Raw genomic sequence first — 14847 nt, 5'->3', positions numbered from 1 at the left:
ATATGCTGGAAGTTCATACACAGGTGCATCGATCTCCAGTATATTATGCTGGACCGGTCCCTGTTGCAGCAAAATAGTGGCTATTTTTCAATGATTTTGCAAATGCTGGCTATTTTTGAATGACCAGTTCGAAAACTGGCTAGCCCGTGCTATTTTTACGGAAATAACAAGAAGGTTACAAACAACTATGTTTTCTTTTTGTGAGCAACAATGATTTTAGAATCTTCCAAAAATTACAATATTCCCTTTGTCCCAAATTTTGGCCCCTTATGACAGACAATTCGAGAGGACCAAGAAGTGGTCATGGTCTCATGGATTATGGTCAGCATTCAATGTTATACTTGTTTCAGTATGGTTCATGGATTATGGTCAGCATTCAAAACGAAAAAGCCCGAAAGCTCGGAGTTCTTCCAACAAGGTAAGCTATAGCGGATGCCTCAATCTTGAATCAGTTAACATCAACAACTATATGAATCCTCCGTATCCACTCTGCTTATGTTCTCATACTAATTCTTTGTATTCATAACTAATTAGGATTTTATAAGTTAATTTTTACACTTGGAAAGATAACAAATACTCTGGACAACACCTGACCTAATATATTTACAAGATAGGAATTGGATCTCCAAGAAGAGCATCTCAATCATCATGACAAGGCCTAGAAACCAGTATCATAAAACCTCCGTAGAGGAAAAAATAACAGCACGAGAAGCTATAAAAACCGAAACATTTTCCTACCATTAGATATTCCAATTATAAAAGCAACATTTCAAGAATGTCACCTTAATCCAACATTATAAACATGTCAGTAGTTATTGACAAGACAACCATCCTCTCCTAACAATTACAGTGAAGACAGTACACAGAAACCAAACGCCGGCATACGTTATACATGCAATATCTGTGTAACATGGTGCAATTGAATGCACAAAAACAATGATCTTGTAGTTCATTCATTTGAACTGTATGTACGCTGAACATGCCGCATTCAAAGACCTCTCTGTGAAACTAGTTCTCCTGCATTTCTTCAATAATTAGAAAGAATGAGAGCTCCTGCAGCAGCTTAATCTGAAACTCCAAGGAACTGAGAGAAGCTTGGATATTTGGGCTTCCATCCTATTTCAGCACGAGTTTTTGAATTGTTTAACTTCTTCCCTGAAGGGCCACTAGTTCCTGAAAGAAAGAACAAATGACTGTTGTAGCTTGACATAATTTAACAGGTGGCTAAAGGATTTCAAAAAGAGTCAGTTACCAGTGAAACCCTCAAACTTCTTCTCGAACTTCCCACTTTTATTGACCAAGTTCATTACTTCCTGTCTGATATGGACACAAGGTAATAATACAACAGTTCAAGGCAACATGGGTCAGAGTGTTCGGCTTTCGATCCACAAACATTAATAATTATGTAGATTGGATGACCTGGATAAGGGGTGGTTGTCACAACCCAAAAAGATACGACCACGCGGTCTCATCTTCAAGATGGTCACTGACAAGGAAGCAGCATCCTGTAAGAATAGAAAAGCCAAAAAATCACTGACAAAACTGTAGACACATTAAGAACAAAGTGCAGCCTCTAAACTAAGCATGATGCAAAACATGGATTCCCACTCACCTCATAATGGATAAGATTGAGGATGTGATCAGGGCGAATATCCACGGTTCCTTTATGTAACCAATATGTATGTGCACCTCTGTCTTCCTTGTATTAGTGGTTAAGGTAAATACAAAATAAAGATCTAAAGGCTGCACAAAAAGAACCCTAGCTCTTTGAAATCCATATCCAAGGATATATAAAGGCCAGCCAATCTAACAACACAACCGCCAAACTCCAGCACTACTTCCTCTGCCTTGAGAAGAATATCAGTCCTTGGGCTCCTCCCAATTGGGACTATGGGACCATCCTACACATTTGACAACGAAAAAGGTTTAACGAAAGCTCAGACCTCCTCAGAGAAATACATGATTAATTATATTAAGAATGAAACTTCATTATGTTACATGAGTTAAAGGCATCAAGGAGATGCAAAATCAAAAGAGTATTGAAATGCAGAAATAATAAGAACTGTAGATCCCTTTACAATGTCAATCTAAAACTTTATAATGTTTTATGTAAGATATTACACCTCATCAACTGATCCATTATCAGAGCAATCATATGGTGCAGAGCTCGAGGTAAATAGGAAAGAACCTTCACCACTCCATTTTAACGCAGCCTCCCTGCTCATTTGATGTGTGAAATAAAAATTAATTAAATCAAATTATAGTATCAGTATGACCAAACTTAGCACAGAAAATCTGAAAAAAATAATGCTGAAAAATAATAACAATGTTTGGACTCATCAAACCTGAATTTGCTACTGACTAATTCTACCCAGATGAGCAGAGCTGAATCACAAAACTATTCTGACCAACCCATACACATGATTTTAAAAACATACACTACTACTTATGCAGCTGCCAGCTAGGTGAAGCATTTATGGCTAATGACTAGCCCGGATATTTGCAGCAATCATAACAGCAGTACAAAAGGAGGGTCTATCTCACAACAAAACAATAGTTCTACTAAAAATGCACAAGTATTTGCTTATTGCGGCACTACAGTTTAAAGGCATTTATGCTCTCTATAGTGAGATAGTAACAGAAATTTCCCATCTTGATGTTGTTGTTCGCGAAAAACCGAGACACCACCGTGCCTAATGAGCCACAAAATATTTTAAGCAAGATATCAAAGAATGCCACAACATAAAGGTGATAGCAGATAGCTATTGCATGAACTGACAAGCTTACCTAATATCACCAGGGTAGTCTTCAGTCCGGGATGGAGGAGCACAGAATATAACATATGGGAACTTAGATGTAAACTTGGTTTCTCTCGAAGATGGACTAATTCCCATTTTAATAAGTTCATCATGGTGATCAGTGGTCATTGTCTGCCCAAAAATTTGGCAGCTTGGGTGTTCCTGCCACATGAAAGGGTCCAAAACTCTTAGCAGTCTCAATTACGATGCACACTCCACTAAGCGTACAAGAAATCCACCAGTCTGTTACAGTTAATAAGGCAGAAACTCATAAAACTAATATCAGTTCAGAAAATGAACATCAAACATTTCCATAACTAACCAGATTTAACAAACAAGAAATAAACGTGCATGTAACTTTTCAATTAGGTTATGAGGTAGGGATGGTTTCTACTTCTCAAAGAAATCATATGATTATTCAGTTCAGGATGTACCTCTCTCCATCTTTCAGCCACTAAACGCCCAAGAACTCCAGGTCCTACAATTAACAAGTCGTTTGCTCCAATGGCCCCTCTAGAGGAAGCCTCCAATTCTTCACTTGGAGCATCTTTAGTAACCAATAAGTAAAACTAAACAATGAAACTAGATAATTGAACATTATGAAGATGCATATCAAAAGAGTAAATACTTATGCACTTGCATCCAAACATCAATTCAACACCTACCGCTCCCTCCATCCCATTTAATATGACAGTTTTTGGTTAGACACGTGCTTTAAGATGTACTTTAATGTTATATCAGTGAAAGTGAACAAAAATATTGACCCAATGCTAGAAAAGTTAGCTTGATAAAGACAGCACGTATCAAAGTTCAACATATTGAATAGTTTAATGAGTTTTGAATTCTTTAAAGTTGTACAAGGAGCATAGAAATGAGATGGTTTCATACATTCTGGGATTATTGACTTGTGTGTCAACAAAATGGGATTAAGGGAGTTAATTCATGAGTTACTTGGATAGGGATTTTGGCATAATCAACTAAATCCTCCCCCCCCCCCCCAAACAGCATAATCCATCAGATGTGATCCAATTAACCACGAGTCCAAATTTTTTACAGCTAATGGTTGCAGAAGTAATTTCAGCAGTTACAAGAGAAACAACAAATCGCATAACTAGCATAATCTCTATGGCATCTTCAAGCTATACAATGACAATTGCAAGTGTATATGTAAACAACCCAATTTCAGTTGATACTTGAAAGTAGAATTTGCGACCCTTCCCACAATGGTAGAGTTGCTGCCTCAGCGACCTTTTTTTTTTTTTTTTTTTTTTGAGATGGCGGTGGTGTCCAGACCAGCTTGCGCACACCTCAAGTATCCACTGGAAGTATCCACCGGGTACATGCTACCTCCTTCCAACTCGGGTATCAGGTCACTCTGCTTACCAAAGTTTAGGTAGATGGGAAGAACTCTCACCTAGTATTTTTTGTCTCCACTAGGATTTGAACCTAAGACTTCATGATTTTTCTCCAACTTTGTCGACCACTTGGCCGCATCCTTTGCTACTTGCTTCCTCAGTATCAGAGGCGGAGCCAGAATTTGAAGCTTATGGGTTCAGGATTCTAGTTTTTTTAAGTTAGTGGGTTCTAAATTAATAATTTGTGCATGACAAATATAAGGTTTGGACCAAAGCTACTGGGTTCGGCTGAACCCATAGCCACAGGGCTGGCTCCGCCCCTGTCAGTAACCTACTGAGGCTCGAAAACTTGCAGAAAAGCAGAGGAAGGTTGCATACAGCCAACCCTCCCCCTATCCCGTGCAAGCCAAGGAACATTTCGTCTATAGAGTAAGCCCTCATTTGAAGTAGGATCGAACATTGATAAGCTATTTTTGTAAAATTTAAGCATAATTCACAAACAACACTGTGTATAGTACAGACACGTAGCTAAAGATTCCATATAACTCTATATTATACGGTCTAATTAACAGAAAAAAATCACAATCGAATCAATTACAAGTATTTACAACAATTAATCACATTCACCTATCTGATAAGCGAATCTACAAATCTAAAGCATAATCCACCATATTTAGCATATAGGAGCGTGTGATCGTGCGTATCTACGAGAGCGCATGTGTGTGAGAGAGAATACCGATAGCCGAGGAAGCGTTAGCTCGGAATAAATTGGGCACCATTGGAAATGGTTGTGGCGAAAGCTTGTGAAGAGTGAAATTAGGGCTTGAACTAGATAGTGAGAGCTTCGTACAACTGTTGAAGAAGTGATGCTTTGGAGTTGCGAAGCGCCATGGGATTCCAATTCTGGGAGCTGCAGCAGTTACGGTAGCCATTGTGGATAATGGAAGAGAGGAAAATGATTCTTTCCAAGGTCGAACTGAAGCGTTTTCACTGGCAAAAGTGGGTTAGGTCGCCAGTTTTACGCCCGCTTTTTAATATTTAACCGTCTTTTGAAATACTATCGGTAGTTTTGCCGTTGTAGATCCCGTGCCCCTAAATAAGACTCCCCGTATGTGTTTTACTATTTTATGACTTGCGGTGATGGTTAGTTTGGGTCTGGAAGGGCTTGAGTTAAATCGAAACACTTGGTTCCTTAATATTGGCTAAAAAAGGCTAAGTTTGACTTGAGTCAACGTTGTGAGTAAATGACCTCGGAACGGGGATTTGACGATCCCAATATGATAGATTTTAGACTTGGAAATATGTTCGGATCGGGTTTTGGATGACCTGGGAGCGTTTCGGCGCTTAATATTGATAGTTGACACCTTGAAGGTTTTAAAATTCTTTAAATTTGGTTTGGAGTAGGTTTTGATGTTATCGAGGTCAGTTTGGGATTTCGAGATTGGGAATAGTTCCGTATGGTGATTTAAGACTTGCACGCAAAATTTTGAGTCATTCCGAGTAGTTTAAGTATGTTTCGGCGCATTCGGAGTAAGTTGGAAGAATTTGAAGTTCATAAGTTGATTCTATTGGTTTTGGGTTGCGATTCGTAATTTTAACGTTGTTTTCCGCGTTTTGAGGGTGCGAGCGAGTCCGTTTTATGTTTACAAACTTGTTAGTATGCTTGGGCGAGGCCCCCGGGACCTGGAGTGCCATTCGGGCTATGCGCGGAAGTCGTTTGGACTAAGAAGGATTGGCTGAAGCATCAGGTTTCTGGTGCAATCACACCTGCGAGGCAATGATTGCAGGTGCGAGCTCGCAGAAGCGAGCTAAAGATCGCAGAAGCGAGCTAAAGATCGCAGAAGCGGCCTGAGGCTGGCCAGCCCTGGACCGCAGATGCAGTGAAGCTTCCGCAGAAGCGGGGCTCGTCCGCAGAAGCAGGATTGCAGATGCGCGACGTGGCTACAAGTGCGATGGGTCAGTGGTCGAGCGTGTTCCGCAGAAGCGGACAGTTGACCGCAGAAGCGTAGGTCCTCTCGCGGGTGCAGAAATACTGCTAGGTAGAAGGGTTGCATTTAAGTCGAGATTTAGGCTCATTTCTTCATTTCTCTCACTTGTTGGTTAAATATAGAGCTCTTGGAAGAGGGATTTTCACCTAGCACTTTGAGGTAAGTGATTTCTATACAATATGAGTTTAAAACATAGATTATGGGTAGAATTTAACATGTAAAATTGTGAAAATGATGGGTTTAGTTGAAAAATCTAGGTTTTGATAAAAAATGGGATTTAAACACGAAAATGATTATGGAATTGGGTGAAATTATAAATTTGAGTTCGTGAGGTTATGGGTAACATTTATCTTCAAAAAATTTCGGAACGCGGGCCCGGGGATGAATGTTAGAATCTTCCGATTAGGGTTGGGTAAATACTCTAGTAGTTAAGTTATGAACTTTTGACATGCATTTATTAAATTATAATATGTTTGACTAGTTTCGGATTGTTCGACACCGAGTTGAGGCTTTAGAACGAATTTGTGGGCCGGTGAGCGAGTTTTGAGACAAAGTAAGTCTCTTGCCTAACCTTGTAAGAGGAAATTTACCCCATAGGTGATTTAAATTACTAGTTGCTTTTAATTGTGGGGGCCACGTAAACACCAGGTGGCGAGAGCCTGTGTATAGCTACTAATTATGCTTATGTCCGGGTAGTTTAGGACCCAATCATGAAATACTTGTACTATTTACACCTTACTTGTTAATTAAAGTGTCTAAATTATATTGAAACTTGATAGAGAAATTGTAAAAGACCGACTTCCACTTACTTGAGTTTTGACGGGATACTTGACCGTTAATAGGAATTATACTTCTTTGTGTATTAGCTTTGTAATGGCTTTAAACCAAATATTTATAAAGCATCCTTCTTTCTTGTGGAGCTGGCCGAACGCCTCGGCAGTAGAATAGATGCATCTATGGTTCGTGCCGCTCGACCCTCGGCAGTGTACACATTATTCTGAATCGGACCGTACGACCTCGGCATAAATCGTGCTAATAATACTCGGAGCCTAATTATACATGATGTTATTTTATACTGGTGAGGTCATGATTATTAATGACAGGAATTGACTTGGAATTTACTAATTGTGAAAGAATTATTTATTCACTGCTTGTTAATTGAGTTATAATTATTATTTACATAATCCTTGCTTATTTAGAATTTCTGTATTTATATTGTTATCCCATAGTAAGTGTCGATATAAACCCCTCGTCACTACTTCTTTGAGGTTAGACTAGATACTTACTGGGTACAAGTTTTTTATGTACTCACGCTATACTTCTGCACAAACCGTGCAGGATCTGAGATAGGTGCATCTGGTAGTCGTACCGGCGCGCACTCCCGTTACCCCGAGGCCTAGTGGTGAGCTGCTTCCTGAGCCGTTCTGCAGCACCTAGAGACTCTCTTTTGCACTTATTTTATGTCTACTTTTATTTCAGACAGTGGTTAGATTTTTGTATATTCTACTAGTTTGCTCATACACTTGTGACACCAGGTCTTGTCACACATACTAGTAGACTTTATTATTTTAGAGTATTTATATCACTATGATTGCCAGTCATTGCCTTTATTTATCTATTAAATTTTCTACTCCTTAATTTATTAATAAATAGAATTTAATTACTTGGAAACTTACTAAAAAAAGAAATCACATGGTTAGTTCACTATTGGTTTGCCAAGCGGTGACGTTGGGCGCCATCACGACCTATAGGAGAAATTAGGCCGTGACAACATGGTATCAAAGTACTAGGTTCACGTAGGTCTCACAAGTTATGAGTGAGCCTAATAAAGTCTTGCGGATCAGTGGGAGACGTCCGTACTTATCTTCGAGAGGCTATAGGGTGTTAGTAAACTACTCTTTCCTCATCTCATATCGTGCAGTTGATGTCGTGCTAAGTATATTTCTTTTATTCTCTCACAGATGGTGAGAACACGCGCGATAGATGTACCTGATCATGGAGGAGTTGCTCCCCATGTTACTAGAGGCTGAGGCTGAGGCAGAGGGAGGGCTCCAGTCCGTGGTAGACAAGGACGTCCCAGAGTTGCTCCAGTTATACCACTAGCTGATCCAGTGGAGGATCTTATTATTGAGGAGCAGGGCGAGGTTCCTAGGACAGAGCCAGCCCCAGCGGATTTTATGTTCGCGCCAGGTTTCCAGGAGGTCATGGGCCGTATACTGCGGTTCATAAATTCTATGACTTAGGGCAGTTTATTTACAGCAGACTCGGCCATATCTCAGGCGGGAGGAGGAGCATAGACCCCTACCGCTCACGCTCCTGGGCATGCAACTGCCGTATATCAGACCCTGGGCGCACTACCTGTGGGCAGAGCCCAGCCAGTTACAGCAGCTATACCTGAGCCCAGACCAGCTACGACCGGCGAGCCGTAGAAGCTATTGGATATATGGACCAGACTATACCCTCCTGTCTTCAGGGGTGAGCAACATGAGGACCCCCAGGACTTTATTGATCGGTGCAGGGACAAACTACACAACGTGAGGATATTGGAGTCCCATGGGGTGGACTTTACCACTTTCCAGCTGGAGGGCAGGGCCCGTAGATAGTGGTAGTCCTATCTTCTCAATAGACCAGCAGGTTCTCCTCCCATGACTTGGGATCAGTTCACATGCTTCTTCTTGGACAAATATATTTCACCCTCTTAGAAGGAAGAGTTTCGGTTTCAGTTCGAGCAGCTCCAGTAGGGCCAGATGTCAGTGACCAACTATGAGGCGAGATTCTCTGAGTTGTCTCGCCATGCACTTATGATACTTCCTACTAATGCAGAGAGAGTGCGGAAGTTCGTTGCTGGTTTGTACTCTGGTATCCAGGACACTATGGACGGAGAGGTTGAGATGTGGACTTCTTACGAGCTATTTGTAGAGATAGCTTGAAGGATCGAGGGTCTACGTCAGCGTAGCCAAGAGCAGGCTACAAGGGATAAGCGGTTTCGGTATTCTGGAGAGTTCAGAAGTGCCCCGGCTGGGGGCAGAGGTCAGTTCGTGAGGGGTCAGTCTAGCAGGCCCACATATCCAACACCGCCTCCTCCTCGGGGTGCTCTAGTGCGACCCTATTTCGGTGCCATGCCAGAGATATCCTCCTACTCACCAGCTATTCAGGGTTCCTCTAGTGGGTATTCAGGCCATTAGGGTCAGACTTCAAGTCAGTAGTCCATCGTACCGAGAGGTTGTTTCGAGTGCGGGGATCTTAGTCATGTGCGGAGGTTCTGCCCCAGATTTCGGGGCAAGGCAGTACAGCAGGGTCAACAACCTATGATTAAGCACCAGCTACCACACTAGCCGTCCGGTTACCGGCCAGAGGTGGATGGCAGATGGGTAGGGGCCGTCCTAGAGGTGGAGGCTAGTCAGGTGGTGCTCCAGCTAGGTTTTCTGCTTTTTCGGCCAGACCAGATGCAGTGGCCTCAGATACCATGATCACAAGTATTGTTTATGTCTTCGGTAGGGATGCTTAAGTATTATTTGATCCAGGGTCTGCATATTCATATGTTTCATCTCTATTTGCGCACTTCCTGTGTGTTCCTCTTGAGTCCCTGGGTACTTCTGTTTATGTGTTCACTCTTGCGGGCAATTCTGTTGTTGTGGATTGGATCTACTGGTACTGCATTGTTACTTTCTGTGGTTATGAGATTAGAGCGGATCTTCTGTTGCTCGATATGGCCGATTTGAAGTCATCCTGGGCATAGACTAGTTATCTCCATATCACACCATCCTTGATTGCCATGCCAAGACTGTTACTTGGTGATGCCAGAGTTGCCTAGATTGGAGTGGAAGGGTTCATCTATCAGTGCACCTAGCCGAATTATCTTTTTTTTGAATGCTTGACACATGGTCGAGAAGGGTTGTTTGGCTTATCTAGCTTATTTTTGGGATACTACTACAAAGACTCCGACGATTGATTTAGTGCCCGTTGTCCGGGAGTTCTCCGATGTGTTTCCTTTTGATCTTCCAGGCATTCCACCAGATCGTGATATCGATTTCTGTATTGATTTGGATCCAGGTACCCAGCCTATCTCTATTCCACCGTACCGCATGTATCCGAAAGAGTTGAAGGATTTGAAGGAACAACTTGAGGAGTTGCTAGCAAAGGGGTTCGTCAGACCGTGTGTATCACCTTGGGGTACACTAGTGTTATTCGTGAAGAAGAAGGGTAGGACTATGCAGATGTATATTGATTACCGCCAGTTGAACAAAATGACCATTAAGAAAAAGTACCCATTGCCACATATTGATTATTTATTTGACCAGTTGCAGGGTGCCAGGGTGTTCTCTAAGATTGACTTGAGGTCAGGATACCATCAGTTGAAGATTCGTGATTTGAATGTTTCGAAGACGGCTTTTCGGACTAGATATGGCCATTATGAGTTTCTAGTAATGTCCTTTGGGTTGACTAACGCCCCGACGACTTTTATGGACTTGATAAACCGGGTGTTTAGGTCGTATATTGATTCATTTGTCATTGTCTTCATTGATGGCATTTTGGTCTATCTACGTAGCACAGAGACGCACAAGCAATATTTGAGAGTGGTACTTCAGACCTTACGGGAACAGAAGCTATATGCTAAGTTCTCCAAGTGTGAGTTCTGGTTGGATTCTGCGGTATTCTTAGGGAATGTTGTATCAGGCGAGGGTATTAAGGTAGATCCCAAGAAGATCGAGGCAGTTTAGAGTTGGCCTCGTCCTACCACGGCGACTGAGATCAGGAGCTTCTTGGGGTTAGCAGGTTATTATCGTCGGTTTGTGGAGGGCTTCTAAACTATTGCAGCACCTTTGACTAGATTGACCCAAAAGGGTGCTTCGTTCCGATGGTCCGATGATTGTGAGGTGAGCTTTCAGAAGCTCAAGACCACATTGACTTCAGCACCGTGTTAGTGTTGCCTTCTGGTTTAGGGATATATATAGTGTATTGCGATGCTTCATGTGTCGGTTTGGGATGTGTATTTATGCAGAAAGGGCAAGTTATTGCATATGCTTCACATCAGCTGAAGCCCCATGAGAAGAATTACCCTGTACAAGATTTGGAGTTGGCCGCGATTGTTCATGCTCTTAAGATCTGGAGGCATTATCTTTATGGGGTGTCCTATGAGATTTACACTGATCATCGCAGCTTGCAACATTTGTTCAAGTAGAGGGATCTTAATTTGAGGCAGCGTAGGTGACTTGATTTACTAAAGAATTATGATATTACCATCCTTTATCATCTGGGAAAGGCGAATGTAGTTGCAGATGCCCTGAGCAGAAAGGCAGAGAGTACGGGTAGTTTGGCATTCATTTCAGCAGAGGAGAGGCCATTAGCTTTGGACATTCAGTTCTTAGCTAACAGACTTGTGAGCTTTGATATTTCAGACCCCAGCCAAGTTCTTGCATGCGTTGTTGCCCAGTCTTCATTATTTGAGCAGATCATGGCTCGTCAGTTTGATGATCCGCACTTGTTGGTTCTCAGAGAGACGATACTATAAGGTGGTGCCAATGAGGTTACTATCAGTGAGGACGGTGTTATGCGACTCCAGGGTCGACTATGTGTCCCTAATGTTGATGGATTGATGGAAAGGATTCTAGAGGAGGCACATTATTCTCGATATTTTATCCATCCAGGTGCTACAAAGATGTATCGCGACCTGAGGCAACATAGTCGAGTATGTAGCGAGGTGCCTATATTGCCTGCAGGTTAAGTATGAGCATCAGAGGCCAGGTGGCCTACTCCAGCAGATAGTTATACCTGAGTGGAAAAGGAAGCGCATTACTGTGGACTTTGTAGTTGGGTTGCCGCATACCTTGCGGAAGTTTGATGTAGTTTGGGTCATTGTCGATAGGTTGACCAAGTCAGCACACTTCATTCCGGTGGTGACCACGTATTCTTCAGAGAGATTGGCCCAGATTTACATTCAGGAGATTGTTCGGTTGCATGGTGTGCCTGTTTCCATCATATCGGATAGAGGCCCTCAGTTTACTTCATTTTTGAAGAGTAGTACAGAATGAGTTGGGGACCCGGATAGAGCTCAACACAGCCTCTCATCTGCAGACTGACGAGCAGTCAGAGCGAACAGTTCAGATCTTAGAGGATATGCTTAAAGTATGCATTATTGACTTCGGAAGGCAGTGGGATCGATTCCTGCCTTTGGCCGAGTTTGCTTACAATAATAGTTATCAGTCCAACATCGAGATGGCTCCATTTGAGGCTTTATATGGTCGGCGATGTTGTTTGCCCATCGGATGGTTTGAGCCCAACGAGGCCAAATTATATGGCACTGATTTGGTGAATGATGCCTTGGGAAAGGTAAAGTTGATTCATGAGTGACTTCGCACAGCACAGTCCAGACAAAAGAGTTACGCGAATCAGAAGGAGCATGATTTATCATTTATGGTAGGCGAGAAGGTTCTCTTGAAAGTCTCGCCGATGAAGGGAATCATGAGGTTCGGGAAGAAGGGCAAGTTGAGCCCAAGGTTTATAGGTCCATTTGAGGTGTTGAGATGAGTTGGGGAGGTTGCTTTGCCTCCCAGTCTATCGGGAGTTCATCTGATTTTCAACGTGTGTATGCTCCAGAGGTATCATGCCGACGAGTCACATGTGTTAGGCTTCAGCATGGTTCAGCTAGATGAGAGCCTGGGTTATTAGGACGAGCTAGTTGCCATTGTTGACAGGCAGGTTCGCCCGTTGAGGTCCAAGAAGATTTCTGCGGTAAAAGTTTAGTGGAGGGGTCAACTGTTGATACCCAATTTTTTTCTATATTTTTTATATGCATAAATACCTTCCAAATAGTATATATATGCATATATAAGCATGCACAAGGTTGTTATAATTTTTCCATAATTTTAATGATTTTAAATTGATTTATTTCCTTCCCTTTTACTCATATAATCCCCAATAATTATCCCTCAAATTATTGTTATGGTGATTTAGTTATTTAATTTCTATATTTATATCAAAATATGGTTAAAATATTTTTTATGCATTTTTATAATTGCATTTTGTATTTTTAAAGTTAAATTGCATATAATTACAATATTAGCCCTGTTAATGTATAATTACATTTATATACATAAAATTGATCTTCTATATTTTTAAAATGTTAAATATATATTTTAAATCATTTTGGTACACAAAATTATTTTCTAGGAATTATTTATTATTTATTATAAATTATATAGGGATAAATTGGCTATTTAAAATATAGCGAGATTACATTTCAATTTTAGTTAATTTTAACCCAACCCCAGCCCAATTCGTAATAAATTACCCGACCCAAACCCTAAACCCACCTACCCTACCTAGAACTAATTAAATCATGGCTGTTGATCAGAGAGATCAGCGGCCCATATTAACTCTTTCCTTTTTTAATCCTAAACGACCCTAACCCTATCTCATTCTCCCAAACTCGCCACCTCTGTATTCTCTCATCTCCTCTCCTCTCTCAGTAGCTCAACCTAACCCTAGCCTCTTTAACCGCCGATCTCTCTTCTCCGGTCTTCTCCGGTGATCTCCTATCAACTCCTAAGCCTCCAATGGCTCCTCTAGTGCCACACTTGCCTTCTCTAAGGTTTTCAAGGGCTCAGGGCCATGATGACTTGCATCTAGGATTCATCACTTGTTTGTTCTTGGCTACTTCAGTGTGATTTCGAGCAAAATCATGTTGTATTTGTTACGATCTTTGGGATTCTAGACAGGTTCTTTCATCTCTATATGGATTTCTTCTGAAAACCTAATTTCTTCATATATCTCTTAGATCTGTACAGACTTAAAATGATTTGAGTTTGTTTCTCTGATATTTTACACTATCCTTGGAACTCTTTACGAGAATCATGTGATTTCAAGTGTTTTCACCTTCTTCTAAAAAATTAGGGTTTCAGAATTTCTTTTAAAACTTTGTTTAAACTGATTTTTATGTTTAAACTTCTATTTCTTGCATATTTTGATTGATTCTATGATTTTACTACCTTTTCAACTCGCCTATGTTGAAAGCCCTAATTTTCTAGATTTCTTCATTTGGTTTTGTGTATTAGCATGACTGGCCTGTTCTTGATTGAGTTTCTGTGACTATCTCGCTTCGAATGTGTTTCTACTGAGTTTAGCGCAACTCGTATCACCTCTATGTGCTTATGTTCGTCTTTCCTATTCAAGGCTCGCTTCTTTATTTTAGTGCTATTTAACTTGCATGTTTGCATGGTTAGCTAACATTATGCCAGTTTCGAAGAAGGATAGGAAGGTCCGAGTACGTGTTAACTATCGGGATTTAAATAGAGCAAGTCCCAAGGACGACTTTCCACTGCCAAATATACACATCCTGATCGATAATTGCGCCAAGCATGAACTCCAATCCTTTGTAGATTGCTTCGCGGGTTATCACCAGATTTGGATGGATGAAGAAGATGCAGAGAAGACAGCTTTCATCACACCGTGGGGTGTGTACTGTTACAAGATGATGCCGTTCGGTCTAAAGAATGCTGGGGCCACTTACATGAGAGTCATGACAACCATCTTCCATGATATGATACATAAAGAAATAGAGGTGTATGTGGACGATGTCATTATCAAATCCAAGAATGCCGCAGAACACATAACAGACTGAGAAGTTCTTCGACATGCTAAGGAGGTACAATTTGAAATTGAACCTCGCAAAGTGTGCATTTGGGGTTCCCCAAGGAAAGTTATTGG

At 41.3% G+C, this 14847-nt stretch overlaps 1 protein-coding gene across 2 annotated transcripts; it reads right to left on the bottom strand.

The window, feature by feature from the left end:
- Nucleotides 1-713: 713 nt before the first annotated feature.
- On the bottom strand, nt 714-5173 carry LOC104215039 (uncharacterized). Of its 2 annotated transcripts, none has more exons than XM_009764779.2 (9): nt 4890-5173; nt 3233-3345; nt 2788-2960; nt 2124-2217; nt 1791-1901; nt 1613-1702; nt 1420-1505; nt 1253-1317; nt 714-1173 (listed from the first exon to the last, which is right to left on the bottom strand). In XM_009764779.2, the coding sequence occupies exons 1-9, from the start codon at nt 5083-5085 to the stop codon at nt 1064-1066; spliced, it is 1038 nt and encodes a 345-aa protein (XP_009763081.1). In that variant the 5' UTR covers nt 5086-5173; the 3' UTR covers nt 714-1063. The 2 variants fall into 2 exon arrangements, with proteins under 2 accessions (XP_009763081.1, XP_009763082.1); XM_009764780.2 differs by having other exon boundaries at nt 3233-3330.
- Nucleotides 5174-14847: the final 9674 nt, after the last annotated feature.

Source organism: Nicotiana sylvestris, chromosome 1, assembly GCF_000393655.2.
Source record: "Nicotiana sylvestris chromosome 1, ASM39365v2, whole genome shotgun sequence".
NCBI classification, from domain to species: domain Eukaryota; kingdom Viridiplantae; phylum Streptophyta; class Magnoliopsida; order Solanales; family Solanaceae; genus Nicotiana; species Nicotiana sylvestris.
The sequence above is the reverse complement of the archived record's forward strand: the minus strand, read 5'-3'. Positions and strand labels throughout refer to the sequence as shown.

Excerpts from the sequence above, each read along its gene's own strand:
- LOC104215039 (XM_009764779.2), bottom strand. The coding sequence starts at position 5,085 with ATGGCTACCGTAACTGCTGCAGCTCCCAGAATTGGAATCCCATGGCGC. Across the intron at positions 2,218-2,787 it reads GACTACCCTGGTGATATTAG|GGAGGCTGCGTTAAAATGGA; the intron begins GTAAGCTTGTCA and ends TCAAATGAGCAG. Across the intron at positions 1,318-1,419 it reads GACAACCACCCCTTATCCAG|ACAGGAAGTAATGAACTTGG; the intron begins GTCATCCAATCT and ends TGTCCATATCAG.